The 26,464-nt window shown below is 43.1% G+C and overlaps 3 protein-coding genes across 9 annotated transcripts; 1 reads left to right on the plus strand and 2 right to left on the minus strand.

Moving 5' to 3' along the window:
- Window positions 1-1,864: 1,864 nt before the first annotated feature.
- On the minus strand, window positions 1,865-5,065 carry LOC118316565 (E3 ubiquitin/ISG15 ligase TRIM25-like). 3 transcript variants are annotated; one of them, XR_004795221.2, is made up of 3 exons: window positions 4,958-5,046; window positions 4,239-4,475; window positions 1,865-2,857 (listed from the first exon to the last, which is right to left on the minus strand). XR_004795221.2 is itself a non-coding variant. In XM_035644507.1 (2 exons), exon 2 carries the CDS (start codon window positions 2,732-2,734, stop codon window positions 2,141-2,143), a length of 594 nt encoding a protein of 197 aa, XP_035500400.1. In that variant the 5' UTR covers window positions 2,735-2,857; window positions 4,958-5,065; the 3' UTR covers window positions 1,865-2,140. The 3 variants fall into 3 exon arrangements, 2 of the variants coding, with proteins under 2 accessions (XP_035500400.1, XP_035500401.1); XM_035644507.1 differs by lacking the exon at window positions 4,239-4,475 and having other exon boundaries at window positions 4,958-5,065; XM_035644508.2 differs by lacking the exon at window positions 4,958-5,046 and having other exon boundaries at window positions 4,239-4,521.
- On the plus strand, window positions 3,477-10,427 carry LOC118316564. The gene is made up of 9 exons (XM_035644506.2): window positions 3,477-3,635; window positions 6,226-6,322; window positions 6,551-6,725; window positions 7,510-7,655; window positions 7,918-8,094; window positions 8,595-8,711; window positions 8,861-8,947; window positions 9,557-9,704; window positions 9,929-10,427. The coding sequence occupies exons 1-9, from the start codon at window positions 3,622-3,624 to the stop codon at window positions 9,946-9,948; spliced, it is 981 nt and encodes a 326-aa protein (XP_035500399.2). The 5' UTR covers window positions 3,477-3,621; the 3' UTR covers window positions 9,949-10,427.
- Window positions 6,360-25,906, minus strand: nadka (NAD kinase a). 5 transcript variants are annotated; one of them, XR_004795220.2, is made up of 15 exons: window positions 25,759-25,906; window positions 25,049-25,093; window positions 24,792-24,961; window positions 22,986-23,069; window positions 17,111-17,240; window positions 16,660-16,768; window positions 16,452-16,537; window positions 16,261-16,363; window positions 15,993-16,132; window positions 15,209-15,308; window positions 13,988-14,145; window positions 13,646-13,728; window positions 12,982-13,163; window positions 7,789-8,736; window positions 6,360-7,689 (listed from the first exon to the last, which is right to left on the minus strand). XR_004795220.2 is itself a non-coding variant. In XM_035644501.2 (14 exons), exons 3-13 carry the CDS (start codon window positions 24,941-24,943, stop codon window positions 13,016-13,018), a joined length of 1,293 nt encoding a protein of 430 aa, XP_035500394.1. In that variant the 5' UTR covers window positions 24,944-24,961; window positions 25,049-25,093; window positions 25,759-25,906; the 3' UTR covers window positions 6,360-8,736; window positions 12,982-13,015. The 5 variants fall into 5 exon arrangements, 4 of the variants coding, with proteins under 4 accessions (XP_035500394.1, XP_035500395.1, XP_035500396.1 ...); XM_035644501.2 differs by having other exon boundaries at window positions 6,360-8,736; XM_035644502.2 differs by lacking the exons at window positions 6,360-7,689; window positions 7,789-8,736 and having other exon boundaries at window positions 10,976-13,163; window positions 25,755-25,878.
- Window positions 25,907-26,464: the final 558 nt, after the last annotated feature.

The raw sequence follows: 26,464 nt of genomic DNA on the forward strand, positions 1-26,464 counted from the left end.
CGCTGATGTGTTTGTCACACATCCCTGCTTGCTAAAGGAGTAGCATAGGCATGACAAATAATTAGGCATATGGTCTACATTGACAGATGGCTATCTCCAGCACACTCTTAGCCTTTCTGTGGCCCATGTCTGTGCATTCTTGAGTCATCTAATTAACACTGTGTGTTGATTTGTCCACCTGGGGTGAATAAATAACTGCACCTTTATCATCATCAAAATGTAACAATAATGATTCAGCACACAAACAGCTTAATGAAGCTTCAAATATGTGTTGTCCTAATCTAAAAGCGTCCATGGGTCTCTATGAAGTGGTGCATTTTTGTTTTTTTATTTAATTGCAATTATTTGCAATTAATATACCATTAATTTGGTAATCAAGCCCAGGCGGGAAAGGAGTAATTCTGACTGGACACCGTACAAAGGAAAAAGAGAGAACCCACATGCAGAAAAAATACGTCACCAAGTCCAGGGGAAAATAGATCCATTTCCCTCACCATTTGACAGTTGATCCCAAAAGAGTGAAACAAAGGCTAAGCACTACAGTAAGTGCCAACTTTTCCTTGTCCATAGAACTCTGCAAAATCTACGTGACCACTCAAAGAAAAGCACAATCTTCAGTAATGATTTGCTGTCGTTTGAGGCTGCATCAGACCACCGTTACATAACAACTGTGATGGTGCGATGAGAACAAAAGAGAACAGAGGGAAGGATGGGAAAAGAGCAGGAGAGGACGAAGGAACAGACAGAGCACAGTGGAACAGAAGATAAAATGGTCTCTATTCAGGCTCACAGTGGGACACAGAATCCTGTTTACACGCAGTCATGCACTGTACATGTAGATGCTCACGCCAGTGTACATTATACAAAAACATGCAAACTAATGTGTTAATAATTGTGCTGTCCATTTGAAAAAAAAAATGGGGTCAAGGCAACAATGCTGCCATTGTCTATATCCGTACGCACACTGAGTAGCGCGATGTAAATGACACTTCTCGTTCACATTGAGATTGTTTAACGATTGAAAGATTGCTAAAGTGAATGAAACTGAAAAAATAAACGACTTTGATCGATCAATCAATCGATTAATTTCAAAATGCCAAATCATAATTATCAGGTAAGAACATCTGGTTAAACATCATATAGAGCACTCAAGCAATTTACACTACAAATCACCTTCATCCACATATTCATATTTGGTACATATTCTGTCACATATCATTGCTGCCGGTACTGCCTTCAGAGGCAACTTGGGGTTAAGTGTATTGCCCAGGGAAACTTGGGCATGCGGACTGTAGGTGCCGGGGATCGAACCATTGACCTTCTGGTCATCATACTCACCTGTCCCAGCCAGCTTGTCCCTGACTGCAGTTTCCACTACTCACCACTGGATTGAGGTAGAAGAAAGATCAACTTTGTTGCCACATTGTGGTTCATTCACACATTGACTGTCCCTTAAAGAGAGGGGGAATTCTGACACCTGGTGGACAGACAACACAGAAGATGCAGTTTGTTGTGTGCGCGTGTTTCCAGAATATATATCAGTGTTCCAGTGATGGAGCTGCGTCACAAATCCTGCAGGAGAACCTGGCTCCTGTTACATGACTTTGTCAGCTGTGTGGACCTAAACTAAAATAACAGGAACACAGCAGGAGGGCTGCACGGTGGTGTAGTCCTTAGCGCTGTAGCCTCACAACAAGAGGGATCTCTGTTTAAACCGTTCATCATTTCACAGATTGCATGGTTCCCCCCCATGTATGCGCAGGTTCAAGCTTCGTTCTGTACCCTGCCCCTCGCCCAATGTCCAAAACAATCACATCTACACCAAACTACTGGAACTACACTTTAGTGTTAAACTCTCATCACATGACGGAATTAAGTTTTATTGATCAGTGTCCAAGCAATTTTACACATAAAAACATCAACAAGAGAAAACCCATATGACCCTTGAGTCACATTAAGATTTGTATAAAACTCGTGTGGAGAACAAAAGTTTCCACGAGACGGATCAGCTCAGTGAAGATCTTCTCGCTGTCCTCCACTGATTTATCAGCAGAGCCATTGACAGCCTCCTCCTCCTCCAGTTGAAACAGCTTTGCATCAATCTCTCTGTCCAGGAGCCTCTGCTGGATCTGTTGTCAACTCAGCTCGAGGTCTCTCTCTGCCTCTCAGTCCTTTCTGCTGCAGCTGAGACTATGTCGTGGCCTTTACGTTCATCCAGAGAGCAGAGATAACAGATGCACTGCTGATCAGTGCGGCAGAGCATCTTCATCACCTCATCGTGACGAGGGCAGATGCTCTCCTGGACCTTCTCGTCGGGGTCCACCAGCTTGTGCTTCTCGAAGGCAGTCGATTCATAATGATGCTGGAGGTGTTTTACACAATAAGAAACCAAACAATTGAAACAGGACTTGTCAGCTTTCAGTTTCCTCCCAGTGCAAGCATCGCAGGCATCATCTTCAGGTTCAGCATAGCAGGGCTCAGCAGGAGTAGGTGGAGGTCGAGGCTTCTTCAGCTCCTCCACTAAATCAGCTGACATGATGTTTTTCGACAGGACAGGCCTCGGTCTTAAGGTATGGCTACACTGAGGGAAGCTGTGGATTATCCCTTCATTCACGATGTCCCACTGGATTTTAATACAGCTCCCACAGTAGCTGTCTCCACAGGGAATAGTCACCGGATCCTTCAGTATATCCAGACAGATGGAACAAGAGATGAATTTCCAGTCCTGCGCCATGTGGGACTAGTTTGAGCTCTGATCTCAACAACAGGGCCTGTCAGCTCTTACACTTGACCACATGTTGGTTCCAACCATCTTCAAACTGTAGAGACAATGACTTGTTCCAGGAAGAGGATCAGTCTGGAAAAAAAAAAAAGTCTTCAGGTTAATGCTGTAGGAGCAGAAGCAATTTTGGAGAAAGGTTGTCTCTTCGTTGTTGATGATTTTACTGCAGAATAATTCAACATAATACAGGTATGTGTCTTCTGGGGGCAAGAAGAAACAATAGAGAATGTTGTGCTACACTGTCAAAAATATGAGGGAGAAAGAAGGCATCTGATTCAGAAGAAGCGATGAGAATCATTTCTTCGTCCCACAAAGGGGAAATGTGGGCGTTACAGCAGCAAGTGGACAGCAGAATATGTATTTTTTTAAATTTATGAATTAAAAAAGCAATAGGTATGTACAAATTACAACCTATAGAGCCGTAGCAATAACTGCACACGGAGAATAAACATAAGTAAAGATAATGCACAGTTGGTTAATTGCACTCCTATGAAATGGAAGCCAATTGTTTGTAAAAGTGAAATTACAGTTTAATAGATGTTCAATAAAAGAACTCAAATCCTACTGTTCTTTCCCCATTGTATTTATTTTGAATATAGTAAATAAACGCGACCAGCTGGTGGCGGTAATGCGCCAATTTGTTGTTTGCCAACCGCCTAAAAAAAACTCAAGAAGAAGACGCCGCCGCAGCAGCAGCAACAGCAGCAGAAGAAGAAGAAGCTCAGTTCCTGTTTATGTTGTCATGTGAAAGTGAATTCGAGTCAGCTGCAGGTTTGGCGGAGTGCGGACTCTGACAGGTCGCAGGAATGTGAGCTCCTGCTCTCGTTGCCCGAGAGGAAATGGACGAGATCAGGTCGGCAGCTTCATTTGAAAAAACTTTATACATCAGCGGGTTGGGTGTTGTTGTTGTTGTTGTTTCTGTTCGTGTCAGAAATCTGTCGTCGACACGTCGCACCTCGTCACACCCGCCGTTGAGAACTACAGTAAGACGTCATGTGGAGAGAACTCAAATGGATGACATGCTCAAAGACAAGAGATGACGTTTAAATAGATTTTCATAGTTGCATTCATGCAGCCTTTTTACTGACCTCGGGTTCCTCTCGTCTTGAATCTGATTGAACTGTAGAATGTACAGTAGCTCGTTGAGCCTGCTCAGTCACATCACGAGGGGGTTTGTTTTATCTCAGCCCTCGTCTCCACTTTCCCCTCACTGTCATTTATAACACTAGAACTTCTTAGTTGTATTTTTTTTTTAATTTCTTTTTATTCATTTTTTTAATAGCCTCCTCTGCACTGTAGGCCTCCGTTACAGTAGTTTCACTTTCATCATCTGTCAAATGCTCAGGAGACTCAACCAGCCAATTCACCTTATGATCTTTAGAACTTTAGGTCTTTAAAATTAAAAAAAATAATAATAATAATCAAATTGTGATGTGATGTGTATTCCAAGCCTCACCAAGGCGGTTCAGCACGAAGACGCGGTCGGAACATCCACGACACCCTGAGGATGATGCACGACCGTGCGCATTCATGTAAACAGTTGCCGCCGGATGTTTACAACAATCCAAATTAGTTTACAGTAACCGGATGAAGAATCTTCGCCTCCACTAGTTTTCACCTCCCTGCAGCCAGCTCCAGTTTGATTTTGCACACCATTACCACAGTTCCGTCACATGTTGGAAGTTATGTGATCCTGCGAACAAAAGTAGAGCGCCACGGCTCATGATAAATATAGTTTCAGAGCTAAAAACACACTTTTTAATGATATTTTTTCGACTGTATATTATCCTGAAAGAAGGATTATTTGAATTTGCTTCGAAGGCCTTGAGGAGCCAGGTCTTGACCCAGCGGCTCGAAGAAGAGTGTTTTCAAAAGTACGGTTACGTTCCCTCTTTAAAAAAAGGGAAGGAAGGAGTGCAACGAAACAACCAAAAGATTTGCAGGAGTCAAAGTGAACGTGTAAATAAACTTAGTTTTATCGTCAACAGGCCAAAAAAGTGTGCCACAGGTTAACAAAAGAGTGGAGGGGATGGGACGAGGTGCTGGTGCCAAATAGTTGAAATTAAGAAAACAAAACAAAGACCTAACTGACTTGTCTCAAAAGATTTTAGAAAGAAGTACACGTGTCACCAGCCCATGATACTATGTAAAAATGTAAGGGTACCCCAAACTCACCTCACAGTCCACAGCTCACCACAGAGACACATTAACAGAGTTTAACGCACACAGAAACACATGGTCTCACAAGACGGAACACGATGAAAAACAAAATGGCAGAGAGAGACGGGATCCTGAGAATGGGCCCTTTTTAAAATGGAGCCCACTGGATCCGATTGGATCCAGTGGGCTCCCAATCAGGTGGAACCCAATCAGGTCGCCAGCACCTGGGGAGAAAACAGAAAGGAGGGGGGGGGGGGGACTTGGCACGTAACAGGGGACAGAGGCCAGAATTTTTGCACATTTTCATTTCATTCATTAAGTTAACGAGATACAAAAGTCAAATCGCATTAACCTTTGAGAAAGGCTCCTTTTTTTTAAAAATGTATTGACTTGCTAGTTTCTTAATCCACTTAATCCAGGTCAAATCTGAACGTGTATTCTTTTTGGGAGGTCGGCCTCGACGTGCTCAAAAGCTCTATAAATGCCATAATATGTGGGGGTTTTAATGTGCTGTGCTCGCTTTTTGATTTTGCCATTTTGAAAAGATCTTTTGGAATTTCAACCTTGGAACGTTTTCTTTTCGACGGTTCCCCGAGTTTCCTCACCCCTGGCTCGTCTGTCGTTGTTTCTCTCTTCACTCGCCTGCACAAATACTCTCCGGAAAAGCAAAAAGCAGCCGTAGGTCCACACCCACAGTGGGATCAGTTTCAGGGCCTCTGCTGACCGTGTCTTTCTTTCATGTTGTTGCCCCCCGGGCTCAGTTAGTCCCTCCCATAGACAACAGGGTCAATTCTCATTATGTGGACTGTTTCAACCTGACGTCCTTCTTGTGCAGACAGAGCATTCATTGACGTTTTGTTGAATGTCTGTCTCGTGCTCTTTGCTTTATTGACCCGAGAGACTGAACCGCTGCTGACAGATGCTATGAAGAGTCGATGACTTACTTACTTTACTTTAAGATAGAGGTCATCATTTGATCCATGCTTTTTCAAAAGTATACAATCATTTAACTGTAGAGCCGCAACAGTTAATCGATTGCAAAATTCATCACCGACTATTTTGATAATCGATTAATCGGTTCAAGAAGAAAAGTCAAAATTCTCTGATTTCAGCTTCTTCAATGTGAATATTTTCTGGTTTATGACAGTAAACTAAATATCGTTGGTGTGTGGACAAAACTGAATATATTCAACTGCTGTATCGCTCAGTCCAGAATGTATAACATTAAAAAAAAACTGCATGTGTGTAATTATTATTATATATTATTATTGTTAACATTACAGTCCTTTGTTGGGCAACCAACCCCAAGAGAGGCCCAACCCTCTGTCTCCGAACCTGAGGCCAAGGCACCAGGAACTGATCCCGACGCCATGTGGACCGGTGAGACGCTTGCGAAGAAACCAAAACGAAACAATAGTATCAATAAAAGTCAAGTTTTATTTGCACTCTGCGATGACGCAAAGGAAAACAAACGAATATAATCTAAACAATCGTCCCCTCAGCCCTGCTGTGTCTATATTTTCGCACTTCTGCCGTTTTCAGTTTGGAAATAAGTCTTTAACCAGTTTTTTTCCTTAACCTGTCCTCCGCATCTCCCCCCTCTTGCAGATCAAGCCGTGGTCGGAGCTGTCGTGTCTGCTGAAGCTCTACTTCTGCTTCGCCGTCGCGTCTCTGCTGGCGCTGCTCGGCCTCACCCTGACCAGCGTCTACAAGCAGCGCATGGAAACGGACGTGTCTGATGAGGACAACTTCACCGTGTCTCTCATCCAGCTGGTGGGCATACGTGAGTAAAGGTCACACAAGGTCTCCTCCAGCAATCATGTGACGAAGAACTGCAAATGGAGGAAAAGAATGCGATGGCTCAACCACACCCCTCTCTGATGAAATGATCCCATGATGCACGCAGCGGTGATTTATTTTCCCCCCTGATGGCTGTACTTCCTCATATTCTACAAACGTGAAACAGCTGTCTGCTGTAGTTTGTTAAAGCCCGAGTGTGTCATTTTTGTAATTTTCTGGCGGCATCTGGTGGTAAAGTTCCAAACCCGCGACCGACAGGGGACACTTTGTGGCAGCGCGCCGCTGACTCCATTTCTGGTTTCCGGCAGCGTCTGAAAATTCAACGGGAATGCGACGTATTCTGGAACATTTTGTGCAACAACTGTATTCAACACGACATAGCAAACATGGAGACTTACACGGAAGTCGGGTCCCCCTCATGTAACTATGTTTAACTCATTCAAAGTTGAAGAAAAAACATCAGGTGATCAGGTTACTTTGCTTCATGATGGATTTCCAGCATTCTGTAGTTAAACCTCTGTAATCAGAGAGTGAGGCTGGCTCACAACCATCTCAATAATTTCTAGATGGCTTTTCTAGATTAATCGCCTCGTCTATAAACTGTTGAAAAATGGAAAAACAAGTTCTGATGCCTTCAAAATCTCTTTTGTTCCATGCGTCATGTGCTCGAGCATCCATCTGATAATCGGGAGAAAGCCTGGAGTCTGTACTACGACTAAAAGTCCGCTGTGTGTGTGAGCCTTGTCCGGTCTCTTGTCTCCCTGCAGTGTTCTGCATCTACTACATCGGCCGCGGCGTGCTGCAGGAGAACCGGCAGGAGCTGGTGGCGTTCGTGCTCAGCGTGTTGGTGGTCATGGTTCGATCGGTGGTCAACTTCTCCGTGCTGGGGTCGAAGGGCAAGCAGGAGCTGCTGGTAGGTGGCCGAGCCCGTGGTCATGTTTAGATTCCTTGACAGAGAGACGTGATACTTAAACATGTAAACTTCATAAAGACACATTTTTATAACGTGTTTGTACCCTAAAAAGATGCAGAGACGTTGGCAAAACCTTTCGAGTGAAACAGCCTCATTCCTCATGAAGGAAGTCGTGGTTCCATCACTTGATGTCACTGTTGTTGACGGTTTTACTGGAATCATTACGTAACTTGACTTATTTTTTTTTGCGTTTGCGTCACAGGTTCGTTTTGTGTGCACCATGTGTCTGGGCGTGGTGCACGTACTCTGCACGTCGCTGCTCATCCAGCGGCCCAACATGATGGCGTTCCGTGTGGGCGGGGCCTTGGAGAGCCTCCAGGAGCAGTACTTCCTGCTCAACCTCTGCTTCTCCATGGTGACCTTTGACCTGCAGGCCCAGGTACATGCACGCTCGCCCCAAACACTAACCTCACTGGTACTTACCTGGTCAAACAAGGTCATAAATTTAAAAAAAATGCTCCACCGTCAGACACGCTTAACAGTTTTCATTGAGCCCGTTTTCCCGCTCATCCAGCCTCAGTCAGAGATGATCTCATTTGTCCTAGAAGGACTTTGACCCCCGGGACCTGCTGCTGCACGTAGCTGGAATTGTCATGATCATGAAGAGAGTAAAAAAATAATTTTTTTCTGGTCAAGTCCGATGCTGCACACTTGCAGCACAGCGCGTGTTGTGTCGTTGCATTCAGCTCTGGTCTGTTGATGCTGCTGGTGGTGGAGGAACTGGTCTCGTCTACGACACGCCTCTCTTGGCACAAAAATTGCCGGCCCACGTAAAAAAGCCTTGGCTGTGTGACTGTGAGAGGACAGAAAAACCAGTATCGTCCCTTCGGAGAGCCGCTCACTGGCTTCCCCGCTGATGTTGCCGTCGGTGTGTTACAGTTGTGCCTGTGTATCCTGATCACGACGTTGGACTCGGCCATGTCCGCTCGCAACAGCATCATCCTGGGCGTCGGAGTGGTCTGGGCCTGCCTGACCGCCGCCGTCGGCGCCGTCGCGGTGAGAATTTCTCTTTATCCGATGTCTGTTCACAGGATGAGACAACCAAGCGATTGTTAACAGTCAAGAGCCGACATTGTAAATTTGAAGAAAACAAACAAACAGACAGTAGATGTAAACCCCTTTTTTTTTTTTTTTTCCCTCTCCAGGTTTTAAAGGAAGCAAAGGTCCTGGTTTGGGTCTTCATGGTGCAGAACCTTCCTCAAGTGGCCTTCTTCGTGTACCTGATGTACACGGTGAGCTGGACATGACTTTTCCCTAATTTTTGTCCTCATTCAATTCTTCCTCCGAGTCCACGTGATCACACTGTGCTGCAGAGTGAAGAGACCTGGGCTGTTTCCGAGGACCCGCGGCGGTCAAGGGGTCGACCGAGGTGCCGTGGATGAGCGGTTGTTCAGGACCTGAACCTCCAACTTTTGTTTCCTTTGGGCAGAACCAGGCTGTTTCGTTCTTTTTTTTTATGCTAAGCCAATCACATTAATTTTGCTGCGTTATCAGTCTTCCAGTGTAATTCCTGGCAGGAAGGCTAATATCTGTCAATTGAAGGTATAAATACATAAAAGCATGGATATTATCAACTAAACATATCCAGCAAACAAGTGTAAAAGGAAAATACTGTACTGCGAGTACCTCAAACTTGTACTGAAGTACATTACTAGAGTAAATATACTTTATTACTGTCTAACACTGAACACAAATACTGCCACTAAAATACACAAAAAAGTCCCACATTTTTGGTATTTTCCGCTTCAAGAGACACCGACGATGCGATTTGAAACAGATCCACTTTCTTAAGCTGTAGATTCAGAAATTCAAATTAATTTAATTTAACTTTCTAATTACAGGTGGGATTGAAGTGGTTCCATGACAGCTCGTACACCCTGGAGGCCGCCGCCGTCACCGGAGCGTTGATTTCACTGGTGATTAAAGTGGTTTTGTTCTGGGGCCTCATCAGGCTGGTGCACAGCTTCGGCCAAGGCCTGCGGGAGAGAAGTGAGTCTGCCGCCGCCACCTTTCTTTTCCTTTTCCTTCAGCGTGGCAGAAGACGAAACAAGCACTGCATTAAAGGGGAATCTCTAAACTTAACGGCACCACGAAGAATCGTCAGCTGCTTTGGTCTCACTCGGAGCTCTCCTGGCTGTGCTGACCTTAGAGGCTGCTCATGTTGGCTGGAAGGCCAGAATGTTGCTGTTAATCCTACTTTGTGTTTTTCGCAGTGTTTGCACCCAGCAAGTGATTAAACAACCTGGCGGACCAAGGACACAGCTGCACGCAGAGGGCCTGACATCAAGAAGAAAATGGAGCTTTTTTGTCAGCATCAACTCCGGCTAAATGATCAGTAATTTTAAGTCTTACTTTTTTTTTTTTTTTGTCTAATCTGCTGTAGATGTAATTCTCTTGTTGTATGCACAGGATGTGAAGCACCGCATTCAAACTGTTCCGTACGGAAGTACACAAAAAATGCCTTTGTAGTTTGGGTTTATAATGGTTTGTAATTTTTTTTCTCTCTGTGTGCTAACACCAAAGTTCAACTTTTCTACATTGCAACTTCATCCTTGTGAAACTTGTCTTGACCGCCTCTTTGGGCAACACTGGAATATTTGTATTGTCGGATGTTTTTCTTTTTTTACTAAACTTTCTGCTGCACCTTAATGGACCTACTTGAGTTTTATTTTATTATTCAAGGTTCTTATTAAAAAGAAAGATAAATTCGGAGATTGTCGTTTTGATTTGTTGTTCAAAAGGAAAGCCACTGGGCTGGAACCGTAGTTCTGTTACACCTGATAACTCTTTTTTAGAACGTACTTCCTCCTCAACTTGAACAAACTGAATGACGACCACTGCATCCTCGTCATGTACAGCAAACACGAGCCCAAGAGTCAGTCTCTCTCTCTCTCTCTCTCTCTCTGAGAGAGAGAGAGAGAGAGAGAGAGAGAGAGAGAGAGAGAGAGAGAGAGGAAAACGACAGAGTTCATGTTAGAGACACTGACAAACGGACTGATACAAAAGTCAAAGAGCTGAGAGGCTCTCGGAGTGAAAAGCACTTTGTAGAGAAGTCTGAGTCTCTGGGTAGAAAGGTGAACTGGGAAACAAACTGTTGGTCGGCAGTGTCATGGATTAACTTGGATTAGCACTTGGCTGTACTTCCATTATACAGCAAGTAACTGTTCCGACCATTCACAAACTGCTGGAAAAACTGAGTAGTTTATTCCCCATCCACAAAGAATCGACCACCAAAGAGGATATTGATGTAAAAACAAAAAAAGGGTACCAAATTCACGGTTTATTTTCAGCAATGACACATTGTAAACTGGTTAAGAAACACAGATGTACATCGCACGGAAGCGTCACATGTATGTACATACTCAAGAGTTAGAGGAATGATCGCTTGGTCCTCCGGAGAACAGACTGACGCCACCGTTTCCCCCCGACGCACTTTGTCAAGTGCACATTCCACCTGAACAGACGTGTGAGGTAGGCCACCGCGAACTATTCTGCAACGGCTGCACAGTGGCAGACTCACGATCATTCGATCCCTCAACATGCACACGCCGACCACCGACTCAACCACAACCCTTCAGACATTTGGTCTATAAAAACTACACAAATGATCAGCTATGGCTTTAAAGGACATTTAAAAAATTTAAAATATAGTATTAAAAGACGCTGAAGACACCCCAGGCTGTCTCGTCTCTCGGCCTGGAATGAGTCGCGCTCGGGACATTATTCGTCCCACGCCTTCGCCACGTGACTGCAGGGACGGAGCTACCGTGGAGCAGAGGACCAAAGCAGAGACGGCAGCACGCGGCGTGAAAGCGTCGTAGTGAAAATTGACAAACAGCAAACAATCTGTGCAAGTGTGAATTAAAAAATTTACCGCAATGTAAACCTTGAAAAATAATGTTTCTGTACATTAATGATACCAGTGTTTAAGGCACAGTCTGTACAGTCGGGCCACTGTTGGCAAGGAGACGCGCTGTAAATCTGCTCTTCACCAGGATTTTCACCCTCAAGTTTTTGCAAAACGACCGCTGTCATTCAGAGACGACATTACATCGCCTCTTTTTTTTTCTGATTTGATAAATAGAAATCCGAAACGTTTACTCGTCTTTACTGAGAGAACAGGCTGTTGTTTTTTTGTAAAAAAAATGGTAGATGTGTCCCTGCCATCGTTCTCAAAAGATTAAAAAGTGCAAGAGCAGACTTGATAACACCCGCCGGCAGTATTGCCACCCACAATTGCGCGTTCTGGTCTGAGATCATCCCAACTGCTGCATAAACTTTCGACGACGAGTCAAACAGCTTTGTGTAAAAGCTGCAGTTTGACAAACTGCATTGGACAACAATCCGTATTTCACAGCATCCGCACAGAAAACTGGGACAATCCTGGACCAACGGCGATGCCAAACTCAATCTCAAAAAATCCACCCATTTTAACGAGTTTACACGTTTGAACTTGGAATTTTACAGGCTCCTCTTTAATGCTGCCTATTATCTGACATACAACTTCGGTAGGTGGTTACTTGTGACTCCCTGGGTCTCTGAGGATCATGACTGACTCATCAGGCCCAACGTTCAGATTTTGTTCACTGTGGATCCCCAAAGTGTTCGACAAATTGTGGAATAATTAAAGGACAAAGTCAATAAAAAGTAATAAAACCCAACATCATTTTTAACCGACATTTCTTTTTTCGTAAGAAGAGTTTTTTTTTTTTCATTTCAATTTTTGCTGGCTAGTTAGCCAACAGCTAACTCCTGATGGCTAAAACTGTCCGAGGACAGTGGAGTTATGCGTCTTCTTCTGAGGATCATCTGTTACAACACAATTAATCCATTCATTAATTAACTAACAGCAAAAAATTTACAAATGGAATTAAAGACGAAATTAATCTGTTACTATAAAAACACAAATCCTGAAAGAATATTTTAAGACAATTTGAGTTTTAGTAATTTCTTAAAAGATATATGTTATTTATTTATATATTTTTATATTTTTATATGATAGTTTATTTTAAGCCTCTTATGAAATTAAATTTTGAAGACTTTGTGGGTTTCGTAGTTTTTCCTCATTTTCCCTCACTTTTCACAAACCACAGTCAAAGTGCTATCTGGCCCAATCATTGACAAAGTTTTCTGTGGGATCGTGTTAATACGTCACTGTGACTTGGACTTTTTTGAACCGAGCTTGGTCAAACTTTTCAATCCATAAAAAGACAAAACGGCACAGAAGCACGGTCATGTTTTAACCAAGACGTTGGGTCGCAGAGACCTTGGAAAAGACCTTGAAGATCATGGAATAGGCCTCAGAACTCCTCGTCCTCCGAGCTGAGGTAGTTCTGCTTCTTCCTCACGTTCCAGTGCAGACACTGGGCCAGGCTCTCGAACCAGTCGTTGACTGGGTCCCGGAAACAGATGGAAGGAACGGGGAAGCAGGAAGTAGTGATGGTAATGCTAGAAAAGGGGGGAAAAAAGACAATAGAAGTCTGAGAAGGTTTTGTGTTTCAAAAGGTTAAAGGTCGTATGAGCCAAGAAAAGTACAGGTATTCGCAATCATTCGAGCAATAGAGGAGGTGTGTGTGTGTGTTTGTGTGTGTGTGTGTGTCGACATCAGAGGCAGTAACACCACCTTCTCCTGTAGCAACACTGGGCATTTGTTGAAAGGCGCTTCAGTAACTCTGAATAAAAGGCAGCCTCATTTCGAGAACCAGGAAGGTGATTATCTTTGGATGAGTTGCACAAAGGAAGAAACAGAATCTGGCACAAGCAACACTTGTTAAGCAGGTTGATAAGGTTTACGTAACAAAGCCGGCGAGTGTTGAGGCAGCGGCTGAGGGAGTTAAACTCATTATCCATTGCCAGTTATCCATTATTCACTTTGCTTCCCCCCCCCCCCCCCAAATGTGATGATCAACGGCTGCTTGGTGCGGACTAACCTGTCTCCGTGGCAGATCTCTTGTCTCTTCCTTCCATCAAATGACACCCAGGCTGTGTTTCTGGCATCACGTGACAGCATTATCTACAGAGAAAAAGGAAGAAATAATGTAGAAATCTCATTATTATGCCCTCACATCTAAATTCAAATGAGATTTACTCATTCTTAAATCACACTACAGAAATGTACAAAATACAGCTGAACAAAAATAGTTTACACAGTACATGTATGTGTAGCATCTTCATCAACATGTGACTTGAAGAAGTGTAGGAGTTTGCACCAAATGGATTGTTAAGGAAGAACATGCCGAGCGGCTTGACATCTGACGTCAGCACTCAAATACCTTGAGCTCCACTCCGGCAGGCACCACGATTGGTCTGAAGGAGAGCGAGTGTGGGCAGATGGGGGTGATCATGATGGCTGGGACATTGGGATGGATCATGGAAGCTCCCGCTGCCACAGCGTACGCTGTACTTCCCGTCGGTGTAGATACTATCACACCTGCAGAGAGACACACACACACACACACACACACACACACACACACACACACACACACACACACACACAAACTGTATGAAGGCTCAGTTCTGTTTTTAAAAGTGCCGCACACTCTCAGCAGACATGTGTGCCAGCTAACAGCTAGTCAGAACAGCTAGCATCTTAAGCATAGCCGTGCAGGCCCATTGACTGTATTCAAATGATGTTTAGACGCAGGGTTTCTGGTGTAACAGGTGTGTTTACGCACACACACACACACACACACACACACACACACACACACACACACACACACACACACACACACACACACACACACACACACACACACACACACACACACACACACACACACACACACACACACACACACACACACACACACACACACACACACACAGACAGATGGATATTTAAGGCTAAATATCACCACTGTACTGTACAGTGTATGAGCGACTTTTTTACGCAGAGCTTAGATGACTTTTACCAACGTGCCACATTTTAAGCAAACAGAGGAAGTATTGATGTGGGAGTATGTCATGTGCATGCTGTTTCATTTAACATTACTTCCTTGTTGACGTGCTTTAACATTAACCATTCTTATTGGAGTGTGGGCTGTGGTGACTGGTGAAAGGGGGAGCAGGGCAATTTAATAATATGTGTATAAAGTTGACTTGCTACGCTGCATACAACCTGCAGTTTCTCTATTTTTATGATGTGAATCTTTTGTTCTTTAAATATTTTTGCTCAAATATCAAAGTAGAGTAGTTTCTGGTCAAATTTCGTATATTTATGGAATGTCCTCTCCAACACAACAGTGATGTCTAGAAAGTTCTATTTACTGGGAGGTGAAGGCCAGTCCATGTGCTGCATATCCATATCTGCTTCAGGCTGTCAGATTAAGTACATGCTTGATATCTTTCATAACACACTACACTGATGTGTTTTATGTGTCGGCACTCTCCGTCTCTGGGCTTGTTATAAAACTAGTTGGAGAGCATATGTAAGTATTGACGTTTTCCCACACCACTGAACTGTAAGACCGATTTATCTGCCCCCTCACCATCTGCCTGCACCGTGGTAATGAGGTGTCCGTCCAGGAAGAGGTCAACATTGGACAGATAGGAGGAGGGTCCTCTGTCCAAGACCACCTCATTTAGTACCTGAAACACACAGAGGTTAACATTCTGTCATAAACTCCTGCGTCTACATTACTATTATTACTGTGATTCTACACGTACACGTGCATGGACAGAGCAAAACCCTCGGAGGAGAGTTCAGGTCGCACTCAATCACACTGAAAAACATCGCAGAAACATCTGACGCCCTTGTAGGTCTTGAATAACAGGTTCGAAACCCACAGTCATAAGATTGTAGACAGACATTGTGTCATTATGGTGACATCACATGTCTGTTTTGGTGTTTTGTTTTACTCCATGACAGCTTTCCCTCTGTCATGGTGGTAATAGGTAATATTCATGCTTTTTATGATTTACTTTTGTTGTTTAAAGGTGACATATTATGCAAAAATCTATTTTTCAGTTTTGTGCTAACCCAAATTAAAAGTATGAAGCTGAGTATAGGCATAATATGTCACCTTTAAGAAGTTCTACCCAGGATATTTTCTGCCTCCAATCACTCAACAAAGTGTTTGCTAAAGTCACAGGAGAACCAGAGCCAATCATCTCCCAGGGTTGGTGTGCAAACCCTCCAACGTGAACTGATGAACAGAGCAATCTTTTAAATTCAGTGTCAAGCAAAGAGGCAACAAAATGTCCTTGCATACATTTTTTTTTATATATAATTACCAGACATAGTAGATTACTGGTTTAAGTTGCGGACACTACCTGATAGTACATGGATTTGCGGCTACTTTCAGAGTCCCCATTGGTCAGGATACCCTTTTCGTCAACTCTGGCTTTCTTCTCCCAGTTCTCTTTAAGCACGCGGACTTTCAAGCGACTTCGCAGGACAATGGCAGCATTACCTATAAACAATACGGCATTCTGTAAACGATAACTGTGGAGCACACCATGTGGCTCTGCAAACTGAACGGGAGGGTTTAATGCTGAAGAAAGACGGTGGCCGAGAGACAGGTTAGAGAAGATTGGCTACCTTCAATAATCTGGTTGACCTGAGATTGGTAGCTGTCAAATTTAAACGGTGTCAGGAAGCCGAGGGAGCCCAGGTGGAAGGCCATGACCGGTGGGACGCTCTCCTTCAAATGACAAAGGAAAAAGAGGTTTGTTGCCTGATACGGGTCAATGTAAAAAATTACATCTTTAAAAGTGACGGTTGCTGGATACCTGGAAGAGCGAAGACGCATACAGCAACGTTCCATCTCCACCAAGACAGATGATGAAGTCTACGCAATTTGAGATGTCATCAAGATCTAAAAAATGTAAATAAAATAAAATAAAAATAAGATGAGATCAACACAAAATTTCCTTAAATATATTTTGTAATACTACAAAAAATGTTTTTTTTTAAATACACAGTGTTGTGTTTGCATACCTTCTCTGAAAGTGCAGAATTTCTTGGTGATGGCCCCGAAGTTTTCATCTCCTGAAATGGCTGGGTCTTCCAGAACTTTCTTTTCCACATAGACAATCATGTTTTTTACCTTGAGCAACACAAAAGGACACAGGATTAGGATCAACACTGGAGCAATTTAAACTAAATATTTCAACAGACCACATCCACGCCAAGAATAAAGTTTTCACTTGGCTTAATGGTTAAATTTTTAACAACTGGTTAGACGATACTGTCATCTTCTGTGATGTCACGGGCAATCGTAATATAAGTCTTAGTGATGCGAATAGGAAAAGAAAATGTTTCTCAGGAGATATGGCCAATAGAAAAAAAGAACATCAGGCCTGATTACAACATGAGGTTCTTCAGCTTGATCCCTCACCCGCTCTCCACCCACAAACACTGACACTTGCATTCCAGTACGTCGCCATACCTCTGTGAGAAACATGCAGAGCTCTTTGAAAGGCTGAAGCAGACTGGCATCTCGGATCTTCTTGATGACAAGGACACTTTTTGGAGGCTTGTTCCACGTAAGTCTCTGGCTGGCGGGGTCCTGAATGTGCCTGAACACAAAAACACAACTTTAACTTCTGAAGGGCAGACCGACTCATCAGTCACTTGTCAAGGATTCCCCAGAAAACCACCACCCCCCAAAAAACATCGAATTCATAATAAGATCTTAGAACGGCTAGAACCTGAGCATTGAGCCTCAAATCTCGGCTGATGTAAGATGTGTCATAACCAGGGCTGCTTAGCAGTTATCCAATTAGACACATCGGATTAAAGTCTGGCTGCGTTGCTACATACTGTACTGTACTGGACCCCCACGTGTCGTCTGCAAGGGCCTTCACCTCAAATCTCCTCTGTTGTATATCAATAGCACAGAGTGAAATGTTTAAAAAAAAGACATCCTTAAAAAAAGGCAAGATAAAACTGCCAGATCCATGTTATGTGAGGGGGGGGGGGGGCAAAAAGCTCAAAAGTCAGCTCTTAAAGCCACCATTCATTCTGGGATGACAAACAAGGAGCCACACGTAATGAGGCCAAAGGTTCTCATAGAGAAATCGAGACACCACAAAAACCAAAGTCTGTTGACTCGAGTTAGTTACAGTTCAGGAAGTCACTGATTGTACAACAGGGCGAGCCTGTTCTAATACAAGGTTTTATTTTGTGTGATGTATGAGTGTAGCTTGGAAGGAGCCATTTCCTAAATCAACGGAAGTGAGCATTCATACTTATTTGTATTGACCCAGTGTCAGTATTATTAACTGCATATGTAACAATAACGAACAGGTTTGTCTAGATTTGCAGAAAAAAAGTCATTAGAACAGGCGTGGGGGACATCATGGCCTCTGGGGCGTTTATAATCCACAAGACAATTTGATCCGGCCTGCGAGGTCAGTTCATACATTTATAAAAAAAAGTTCTCATGACAGCAATTGATTTTTTCTGCAATTAAAGAAAATTACATAACACAGTTGAATAACATGTCCTTTCTGGGTGGTCTCTTCTGGCTATATGTCTTGTCATGTCATGGTCAGGTGTAAAAAAAGGAAAAGCAGATGCAAAATCCTGCATTTTTAAAGAGAAATGTACCAGCAATTATACATTTTTTTTGCAGTACAAGACAAGCAGGTGCCTCTTGTTTGCGGGGACCCTGATGAAAAGGGTTAATCTCAAGTGTCCTTACAGCTGAAAACAAGCAGCTAAGCTGGATGAGTTAAGTTAATGCTCGACGGTGCAAGTGCCTGACGAGCAGCTTTCACAAGACCGCATTCTGACAGACGACAATGTTACGCAGAAATGTTTTGTGGTGAGCGAGGTGATACGCTGAACCCTGAAACACAAAAATTGTGAAGGAGTGATTTGTTGAGGCTAAGCACCAGGCAAAGTTTGTTAGTTTGATCCAAAGTGTCAGTTTGTCTCGTAGAGGCGTTGCAGAGCGTATTACTGACATGGCACCTGATACTGAAAAAAAAGCCTGAAAGACAAGAGAACTTTAGTGGCCTGTGATGAAACAACAGGCATAACAAATACCACCCGGCCACCCGTTTCAGTGTGTGAGGTCATTGCCGAGTTTGAGACGAGTTAGGAATAACTGCCTGCTCAAGTCATCATGCATGGCAACGCCAGAGGTTAGGATTTGTTTGATCAAGTTGTTTTACTACCATTTAAAAAGTTAAGTGGCCTTGCCACAGATGGAGCGGCAGTCATGGCTGGCACGCAAAAAGAGATGAACTGCATTGGAGGCTGTGCAAATATGCGCAGGTGCATTTTAAAAAGTGACAAACAATTCGTGGAGATGAGGAGAAAACAGGTAATGGAACTCAGTGATAGAAGCGGCTGTGTGATTTGGTCTTTGTGGTACACATTACTAGAGCCTCACCAGTATATTGGTCAGCCAATATAGCAGGACATACAATATTGGCCAAACATAGATACATTAGTAATATTTGCAGATAGTAGATATTATATTCACAGATATGATAACTACAGAACATAATGCTGAAAAAAAAGCTTGGTGTCATTTAGAAATGGTGATAATATAATAGATTAATGTCAAAGATGATAAAATGCTTTGTACCAAATTTTGATACCTGCTTATTTTAATTTGTAGGTTTAAAGAAACAATATAATACAGAGGAAAAACCATCTCCATTACAAATATACCAACACCCAACTATCGCCGATATATATCTATATATCGGCATTGGCCCCAAAAATCCATCAGAGCTGAGAGTCAAACTCTTGGGGTTACAAGCAGCTTCTCGACTCTCTGAGTTTAAAGTGAAATCATTTGAAGAGGTAATAAAGCAGTGGCAAGTGCAACTGGAAAGTAGGTAGCGCTGTGCATTTTCCCATTAATGCAGAATACGTTAATAAGTGCCTCAGGCACTTGTCAAAAGGTTTCACGGTATGCCAAAAAAACCAAAAGGAACTGAACATACTGTACATATCTCCTTTGTGCTTTTAATAGCTTGGACATTAGCATCAGTACGACGCTGTGACATTTATGGCATTCACATGTGCAGTGTGTTAGTTTAAAGAAACTATCTATAAAGGATTCTTCTCCACACCTGATTTGTCCTTGTCGTGCCTGCCACCTGGGATAAACAATGTGCTGTGCATTCGTGTCATGTCAGTCCACTTAATTATACCCAACTGCTCTGTGAGATGATAAACATGTCATTTTTTTGCACACGCTCTGACATATTGCAGTCGCGTGTCAACACCGGCCCGCCTGTGCAGCAATCAGTCTACTCTCGTTAGTTGTAGTCCAAGATAAATATTCAACATTTCAGACAAACTCTTATCAATGAACGTCATGGTGATTCGTTTTTCAGCAACAGAAAGTAACGTGTCCTGCAGCATGATGACAAGACCGTGCAGGTTTCCTCTCCACCTGACGAGTGAGTCTATTCTCTCGCAGAAGCTCCAGAAAACCCTCTGTGACACCGAACATAGTGAATCAAATAAACACCACACACACACACACACAACCTTTAAGTCCCAACAAACAAATAACATAAGAAAGAAGAACCATTATAACATATCCTGTTCCTGTTCTATTTTTTACCCAATCAAAAAAGTCGCCACAAACTAAAGGCTTAACGTTGCTATAGATGGTTTACAAAAGCAGTCATTACTAGTATCCGATTGTATTGTATGCAGAAGTTACAGTGGCCATCCGTGTGGCATCTAACCGTAAACACCTCCTCGAGTAACTGAACCTGAATGGATCAAACATGGACAAAATACACAAAACAAGAAAAAACTGAAACGAAGCCGGGTTTCAAATTCAAATACGGGAGACAAAGCAGAACGTCATTAGCATTTGAAGCGGCAACGGGCTGCTCTGATCTATTAATGGACAGTTTCTCCTCTGTCCACCTCAAAGCATCCACAGCTGGATCATCTGCTTTCAGTCGACAACCCTGCTCTGTCCACATCTCAGTGCCACACTGTTACAACAGCGACAACGTGACAACATGCAAACACCACCACGTCAACGTCTGCGGGTGGCAGTCATTATTTCACCTGTGAAACATGTTCTCTCTGTTGAGAAATATTTAGGGAAAACAAAAGACACTTGTCTCACCATTTCCACACTGTGTTGTCGTTGTTTGTCCCGGCAATGTCCTGCAGAAGGCACTGGTTGAACTTCATGACCGCACACATGAAACAAGGATGCCGCTCCAGGTCGACTCAGTTGGAGAGAACGAGGCGCTGCTCAACAACTCATCCCACAAATTCCTTGCGCGCTACCCGTTGCGATGCAGCTGCAGCAAACAAGAGTCCCTTCACGTCTTGCATTCAAGCTGCGAGTCAGCCACCGGTCTGACAGGCTAAGCGAGGCTCCAGTGTCAGCTAACAGCCCCTCGAGCTGGATTCACCGTGGATATGTCCGCTGCAGTCAGGACTAGACACTAAACCTTGCCAGTGCATTCTGCTGCTGAATTAAAGCTCACACTCGTCTTAAGGTTGACTTCATCTCAGCCCCCGCCCACTCTGCTGGGCTGAACACGCCCTCTCCAGGGAAGGGCTCTCCTTATTGGACGGAAGTGATACCTTGACACAACAACAATGGCACGGCTGTGGCAAGAACTAGTTTGTCCATTGTAATGACAGGAATTATTGCTCAGTGAGCTGAGTACTGTTCCAAAAATATTCTAAAGTTCAGTATCTGCCACTTACATCATAACGTCAACCCATTGTAAATGAATAAACCGCCTGGCTGTATTTGTATGTCACGCTTTCCAAAATAGTGACATATCAACAGGTATGTGTGGCTCATTCCTGTAACTGTGCTGTATAGTAAGAATACAACAGGGTGTAAATGAGCTTCCTGATGTTACACTGGACTCGCCATAACTTCCTAAACACAACCAGTTCTGTTTATTGTAGATGTATAAAACATTTCTGAGAAGAAACTCACGCACGTGTGTATGATATTTCTCCTTATCTTGAGATCTGAGGACATTCAGTGTAGTAGCAGCCGCATAAAAGGAACGGAGCAACAGTGTGACTTTTCACTTACTGTATCTTGCATTGTGGTAAAAAGTGTAATTTACAATGCACGGTGTAGGATTAAAACAGTTCAGGGGTTTCAGAGGTCTCCAAGAAAAAAAACTGCTATCACTGGGATCCTCTCTGGTATCCTATTCGTTACCCTCATATCTTAAAAAAAAGACTCTCGCTGCTTGTTCATAAAACACTGAAACCTTCTAATCACCAAGCATGTCTTCCAACACAACGTCACACACTGTCATGACGTGATTATTTGATTGGGAGAAAATTGCATTCATAATTGAATATGTGAACGAATGTGGAAAACCGAGGCGGGGATTTTCTTTTAAAGGTGAAATTATGACAATTGCGTTGTGTAGCTGACCAAGTGCAAAGGGAAGAAGATGCAGTACATGTCCAGAATTAATAGAAGCCTCTTGAGTCACTAGCTGTTGTCAAAATCCTTGCAGAGCACCCTCTTGATATTTAATGGTGAGGGAGTGGTTTGTGCTGAGCAAAACTTGTCTCTCATTCCGTCTCTGGAAGCGGGGGGAGGAACAGTATGTGAAGAAGAGCTGTTTACGGCTTGCAGCTCCCGGTATCAGTCGCAGTTAAGAGTAGTGTGTGTGTGTGTGTGTGTGTGTGTACACTTCTGATCATCGTCAATCACTGTGCTGATTGTCTGTCAGCACAACTCTGTCTGACAGAGCATTTGTTTGTGAATGAGATCAAAAATAAAAAAAGGACTAAGTGTGGGACATAGTTTACGAACAGCGACTGTTTGTTTCTCTTGTGATCAGGGTGTGTTCAGGGCGTCGGTGGCCAACATGAAAGGCGGAAACTCTCTCTGTGCTTTCCAACAATAACGTGTCCGTGTCAGTATCTACTCTGGAAGGTGGATGGAGTTGAAACAGAAACTACTTTACTATATTAATATATTTGGTGCCATATCACCTCTTCCATTAGGTAACATAAGTATAATTGCAAAGTATTTCCTTGTGGAACGAGAGATCTTCCATCAAGCACAAGAACCTGGCCATTCACTTGGAATAAAAATAGCCTGGTTTTACTACTTTTAACCTGTCTAGCAGCTTTGAGGAAGCTAATCCTTCAATAACCGTGAGCTCAAGACAAACAGTGCCGGGAGACACTTATTTGACTAAATAGTAGTCAAAAGGTCAACAGTCTGACCATGCTGTGACGGGAAAACCTTACACGTCTTTTGTATGCATGATTCATTATACTGTAACAAACACTCCTTATATTTATATTGTAGAAACCATAGTCTTTGTCCAACTTACATCACTGCGTGTGGATTCTGGAGCATGCAAGCCTTTGGGCCAAATGTAGTGACAGGGCTTGGTCCATGAAGCGACTGAGTCCTCCTAAAAGAGAAGTGACATGACAGGTTTAATTACAGAAGGTGCTGGACAAGTATGCAAATATGGACCATTATTTGTAAAGAAAAGCAACAAAAAAAAAGAGATAAAAGTGCAAGATATTTTAAAAGATTAAAAAAGAAAGAATTAGGAGTTTCATCTTATTTCAGGTGCAGTGTGTGAGATTATAATCCACAGAACACTGAGCTGAGCTCAAGCACAGACAGTGCTGTGCATCTTTGGCTGCTGATGGCCGTCTCTAAAATTCCAACATTGCTAAAAAAAAATATTTGCGAAAAGTTTCTGATCAAATTCATTTCATTTTCATTTCTCTGCCTTTTAAGAAAAAAAGAGACAAGCGAAGAGAAAATGATTGGGACACATCAAATCCTGGTTTATTTCAAGACTGTACAAGACTGTGTTTCGCAAATGATGGCAAATAGAAGCGTTGTTTTCCAGATTCCCTTGGCCAACAAATCCTCTTAGCCGTCTGATTCTGTGAATTCACCATCTGCCGTTTACTGGTCCCGAAAGCTGCATGAGTCAATATTTTCACACACATATTTCCTTCAAACTCTGAAGGAAATGGATGTGTGTAATGTGAGCTAATGGTAACAAAAAATTAAAACCTTTTTAATAATAGAGAAAATGAACACCGATTCTGCAAATGTTTTTCAGCCTTTAAACTCACAACAGACATTTTTGTCAATAATGATTTCTATTATTGGAAATACGCTCAGTAGTTCTAGCATGATTATTCTTATAATTTTTAATAAAATTGATTATTTACATCTAATTACATGACAGAAAACATAAAATAATATGTTAATAAAGAGAAGAAATCTATTGTTGCCATTGTTAAACTTAAAATATTAATATTAATCTTCAGCTTCTCTTAATCTTTCACTTTGTTTCATGCTTTTCACCAGACTTTTTACCTTGCGGCTGAGGGAACCCACTTCCCTGTTTTTTTCCCATCACAACACCTTTCTGTCAAATGTCACAAAAATGAGAAGTGTTGTTAACAAATGAGGATGTTGTGTTTCAAAATCTTGGACGAGTGAAATTTTCTGAGTGGTTTTCTAATTTCCTCATAGGTGATGGGAGAAACCAAAGTGGCGCCTTGATGACGTTGTTCTCACTAGACTTCTGTACATTTTTTAAGTGGTGTAACACAGATCATGTTACAAGGCTTTTTTTCAAGCATTTCTCAAGCGACCTTGCGCAACAGCAGCTTTTTCTGGTAAAAAACATTGTCAGGTTGTTGTACTGTGGCAATGTGCTCTATTAAATCAAATTAAAAATCGTTATCCATCAGGAGGACCATGCGGTCGGGTTGAGCAGTGGAATGAATGTTGGCGTCCGGCCTCTGGATCGCCAATCACATCTGAAGTCGTAGATGTAACAACAATTTGAATCCTTCTGTGAACACGTGATGTGAAAACTTACAAGACAACTTGGAATTGGATCCAAAACAGTGGCACTGAAATGCGAACCCAGGCGTGTGTGTGCCTTAACATTAGTTCAAACAAGTAGGGTGGTAAATATCGACGAGGTTCTGGTTGAGGGCTTATTCCAAATCTACAGGTGAGACAATAGTCATCAGTATAAAAGGTCCATTTTGTACAAATTTTGGGCAGAATACAAGCTGGTTCTGGTTCCGGCCTCTAACTCCAAACACGACAACATGGTTTGCCACCACGCGCAGGGCCCCTGGTCCACACCTACCTGTACTCGGCGCAGCTGGCCGAGGACGTGCTCAGGCTGCGGGCCTTCCTGTTGCGGCGGGCCAGGCTGCGGCGGGCCACCTCCCCTCCATCGCAGGTGGAGCAGGAGTACGGGGCGGCCTCCACTCTCACCTCCTCTCCGGCACCGTCCATCTCACCCGCCGCGCCAGGCTGCAGGTGAACAGCAACGTCGATCATTCACGGAGCTCGCGTTGAACGCGGAGAAGAGGCAGAACAACCATCAGTCACTGTACTTACACAAACCCCAATCCACTTTGCAGGCAGGAGCAGCTGTACCGAACTCTGTTGAGAGAGAGAAAAACAGACATTTGCTTGACGCTTCACAAACATATGAACACGTTGCAGAACATTATTTGACATATAGCACACACTGATCATGAGGTGTCTCATGCAATCCACCGGGCTGCACATTGCACACGATGACATCCGTGCGACGACTTCGCCACAGCACAGACATGCACCGGTGTGCGCTGGGAACCATTCAACAAGTATGCACTACTATGACACGAAGTATCGTATATCCCCACAGAGTTCTATGAAAAAAATAATCTGTATTAATGAATTCATGTTTCAACTAGTGCCGAGGTAATCACAGGTGAACCAACCCGATACAGTACCACCTGTGACCTAGCTACGTGCTGTGATGGAATCATGTTACGGCTAGGCGAGGCTAGCATGCCTTAAGTTACGTAACTTTGTAAATATATAAATATATATATATATAAACTCCACAAAAAAATCTTTTAAATGACAAGCGTTGGCTACAACGAGACCTTCGCCGGCTGTACAGTGGACGAACAGCGACTGGTCCGAATGGCAGAACATCCACAGAGACCGAACCGCGCTCAGCTAGCTAAAAGGGCTAATTTACTAGTTAATGCTAGTTAGTCGCCTTCCGCGCCAAGCCGAGTTAATATCATCCGCTGCGACCAGTGTCAGTTACCCACAACGACACAGGGGGAGACGACGCGGAACTGGAGCAAACCCTCCGTGGGATCAGCGCCTCGCCATCCAGTCAACAGATCACCAGGCTTCACTCCGCCTTACTTCACCGGAGAGCTGTCAACAGTCGGCTCATCGCTTCCTGACGCGCAGCGACCAATCGCAGGCTCCCTGCCCGCTGACGTCATGTAGGACGACCTCGGCCAAACTGGCCAAAACAAACAGGTCACAGACTGTTTGATAAACTTATTAGACAAACCTTTGTTTTATGAAGAAAAAAAAAGTTTATTTAAGGAATCTGGTCAGTTTCTTTTTATTGGAACACACGTTAAGAAGAAATTGTTCCTTTCAAATCCCTTTTCATATAACATACATCCAGTGATGGTTTTATATAAACTCCAGAAATGTGGATGTTGATGAATCAGTTCTTTCTGTGGACATGTTGAGATATATATATATATATGGTAGAACTATGTAAAATGTACAGTATCTGCCATTAAACCACGGGTCCTGTCATAGTTGGACTTCAGCTGTGTGCAGGATCTAACAAAGAGACGGCAATTCTTTTCTTGTCTTAGATATCATTTTGCTCTCAAATTCTAAAGTAGGCTCCTGAACATTGGGCTGTATGATTCAATTTAATACAAGAATACATGACTTTTTGAAGTAATACTGAGCTATAATGTGTGCACCTCAATCAGATGAGGAACA

The sequence above is a fragment of the Scophthalmus maximus genome, chromosome 3, assembly GCF_022379125.1.
Source record: "Scophthalmus maximus strain ysfricsl-2021 chromosome 3, ASM2237912v1, whole genome shotgun sequence".
In the NCBI taxonomy this organism is placed as follows: Eukaryota; Metazoa; Chordata; class Actinopteri; order Pleuronectiformes; family Scophthalmidae; genus Scophthalmus; species Scophthalmus maximus.

Coding starts and splice junctions, on each gene's coding strand:
- LOC118316564 (XM_035644506.2), top strand. Junction 6,726..7,509: donor CATCCAGCTGGTGGGCATAC/GTGAGTAAAGGT, acceptor GTCTCCCTGCAG/TGTTCTGCATCTACTACATC. Junction 7,656..7,917: donor AGGGCAAGCAGGAGCTGCTG/GTAGGTGGCCGA, acceptor TTTGCGTCACAG/GTTCGTTTTGTGTGCACCAT.
- LOC118316565 (XM_035644507.1), bottom strand. CDS start 2,734: ATGGCGCAGGACTGGAAATTCATCTCTTGTTCCATCTGTCTGGATATA.
- nadka (XM_035644501.2), bottom strand. CDS start 24,943: ATGGACGGTGCCGGAGAGGAGGTGAGAGTGGAGGCCGCCCCGTACTCC. Junction 14,146..15,208: donor TACCACGGTGCAGGCAGATG/GTGAGGGGGCAG, acceptor GTCTCTCTGCAG/GTGTGATAGTATCTACACCG. Junction 13,729..13,987: donor CTGCCGGAGTGGAGCTCAAG/GTATTTGAGTGC, acceptor TTTTCTCTGTAG/ATAATGCTGTCACGTGATGC.